Source organism: Pterocles gutturalis, unplaced genomic scaffold, assembly GCF_000699245.1.
Source record: "Pterocles gutturalis isolate BGI_N339 unplaced genomic scaffold, ASM69924v1 scaffold23914, whole genome shotgun sequence".
In the NCBI taxonomy this organism is placed as follows: Eukaryota; Metazoa; Chordata; class Aves; order Pterocliformes; family Pteroclidae; genus Pterocles; species Pterocles gutturalis.
In genome coordinates, this window is record NW_010136536.1 from 95,934 (window position 1) to 97,692 (window position 1,759).

General features: G+C 39.6%; 1 protein-coding gene across 1 annotated transcript in view; it reads right to left on the bottom strand.

The window, feature by feature from the left end:
• OTOGL (otogelin-like) overlaps window positions 1-1,759 on the bottom strand; it is a 97,277-nt gene that overhangs the window by 88,972 nt on the left and 6,546 nt on the right. The window contains exon 6 of the mRNA XM_010082351.1: window positions 1,103-1,257. Within this exon, the coding sequence (XP_010080653.1) occupies window positions 1,103-1,257 (155 nt within the window). The remainder of the gene's footprint in view (window positions 1-1,102; window positions 1,258-1,759) is intronic.

Genomic DNA, 1,759 nt, shown 5'->3' on the forward strand with positions numbered 1-1,759 from the left:
GCAACTGGAATCCACTGAAATATTGATTCTAGTTTTTAATATAACCTTGGGCTTTGCTTCAGCATTTTCTGAAAAATCCTAAAAGATCATAGCTGCACACAGAATCCAAAGAATTAAAATGAAATCATGGTAGGCAGATGTAACAGCATCTGTCTATAACCTGAGTGAATAGAAATGGCAGTTTTAATGGCAGATTTATCTTCACTAGCTGCTCTTATCTCAAGGGAGAGGAGGCCATGTCTTCATAAATGAAAACTAGTCCTTGGAGCAGAAATCCTCACCTAGGTCTGCCCCTGCACCAGGGCCTAGAATTAGGACCCCTCTTTTCCCCTCTCCCCTGCCCAATCACCACCAAATCCCAACCATTGTGTAAAAAGTAACATAATGAGCTCGTATCCTCTCCCCACAGTAACCAATAACCTGATAAACAGGATATCTTCCTTCGAAGAGGGTCTAGGTTTGAACTCTCCCTGACCCAAAGTCATTAACCATGGATACTCAGCAATTTGAGGAAATTACTAAAAACAAATGCCTTCCATACACAGGTCAGGATGAAGGCTTTTGAGTTGTTAATCTTCTCTGCATGACGTAGAGGTAATCCAAAATTAGAATGCAAATCCCCAGAGGGGACAAAATTTTCCGTGGCGAGGGAGGCAGCTCTGTATAGCATGCCAATGGCTGTGAATAGGGGCCCACTACTACGCATGGGTGCTCAGCTGTCAGGCAGGTGATAGCTCTTTGCACTTTAGCTGTCAGATTGTAAAAAAAAAATTAGTTGCTGAGTAAAGTTTATTGAAGTTTCCAAGGTCTGCTTTAAGACCCACTTTTGCACCCAGAAAGGAGAGATCAGAGATCCTTTTTAGGATAGGGGGAGTAAGAAATACTATTTTTGATATACTAACTCTGTTGATTATCATTTCTTCAGTGTTTTGAGTTACTGCACATAGGCTTAGACATTTTCCAGCAGCACAGTTTTATACTTAAGTAAGCAATGCAACAGTTTGATCCATTTATTGTCTCTACTTATTTTACTTATGATGAAATACAAGGCCCATAATACAGGAACACTCAGTGTATTTCACATGTATGCTAACATACTCACCCAAACCGTGTACTGGGGTTCTGGAGTACTGCAGTCTTTAGCAAAAACATAGGAGCAATTTCCTGGGAAGTAGTAGTAGATGCCATCAAATGTTTCAAAATGATACTGTCCCCATGATTTGCAAATGCCATCTCGGTCCTTACCAGTGTTAGGTACTGGAGAGAACACACTGAGTTTATAACAAGCACAGTAATTGACAGGTGTCACAGACATCTACAAAAGTAAGAGCTCAGAAAGAAAATAAGCTCTTACAAAGGAAATACATAGAAAGGACAAAAGGTAACCTCATTTCTTCAACTTCAAATAAAGTCAGTACATCTTTTTTTAATCTTTAGGCTGCAGTTTTTGTTACATGCCATCATCATAAGTTTTCAATTTGCTTCAGTGGAGACATTTTAATTGTGAGTAGACACAAGGGATTTAGATCTACTGCAGATCCTGGAAGACAATTCTTCTTGATCCCTACACACAGCAGGTTCCAGAAACCAGTGCACTGAAAGAGTTGGTAATTCTATTTGCAATACGTCACTCTTTGTCAGAAAAATGCAGTGACTTCTTGGTTGTTCAGCTAACTATAAAAAGATGGCTAGCTACTGATGTACTAGACAGTGACCTATCTGTTATGGTATGTATCTGCTAAAATGTAGGCATTCATGA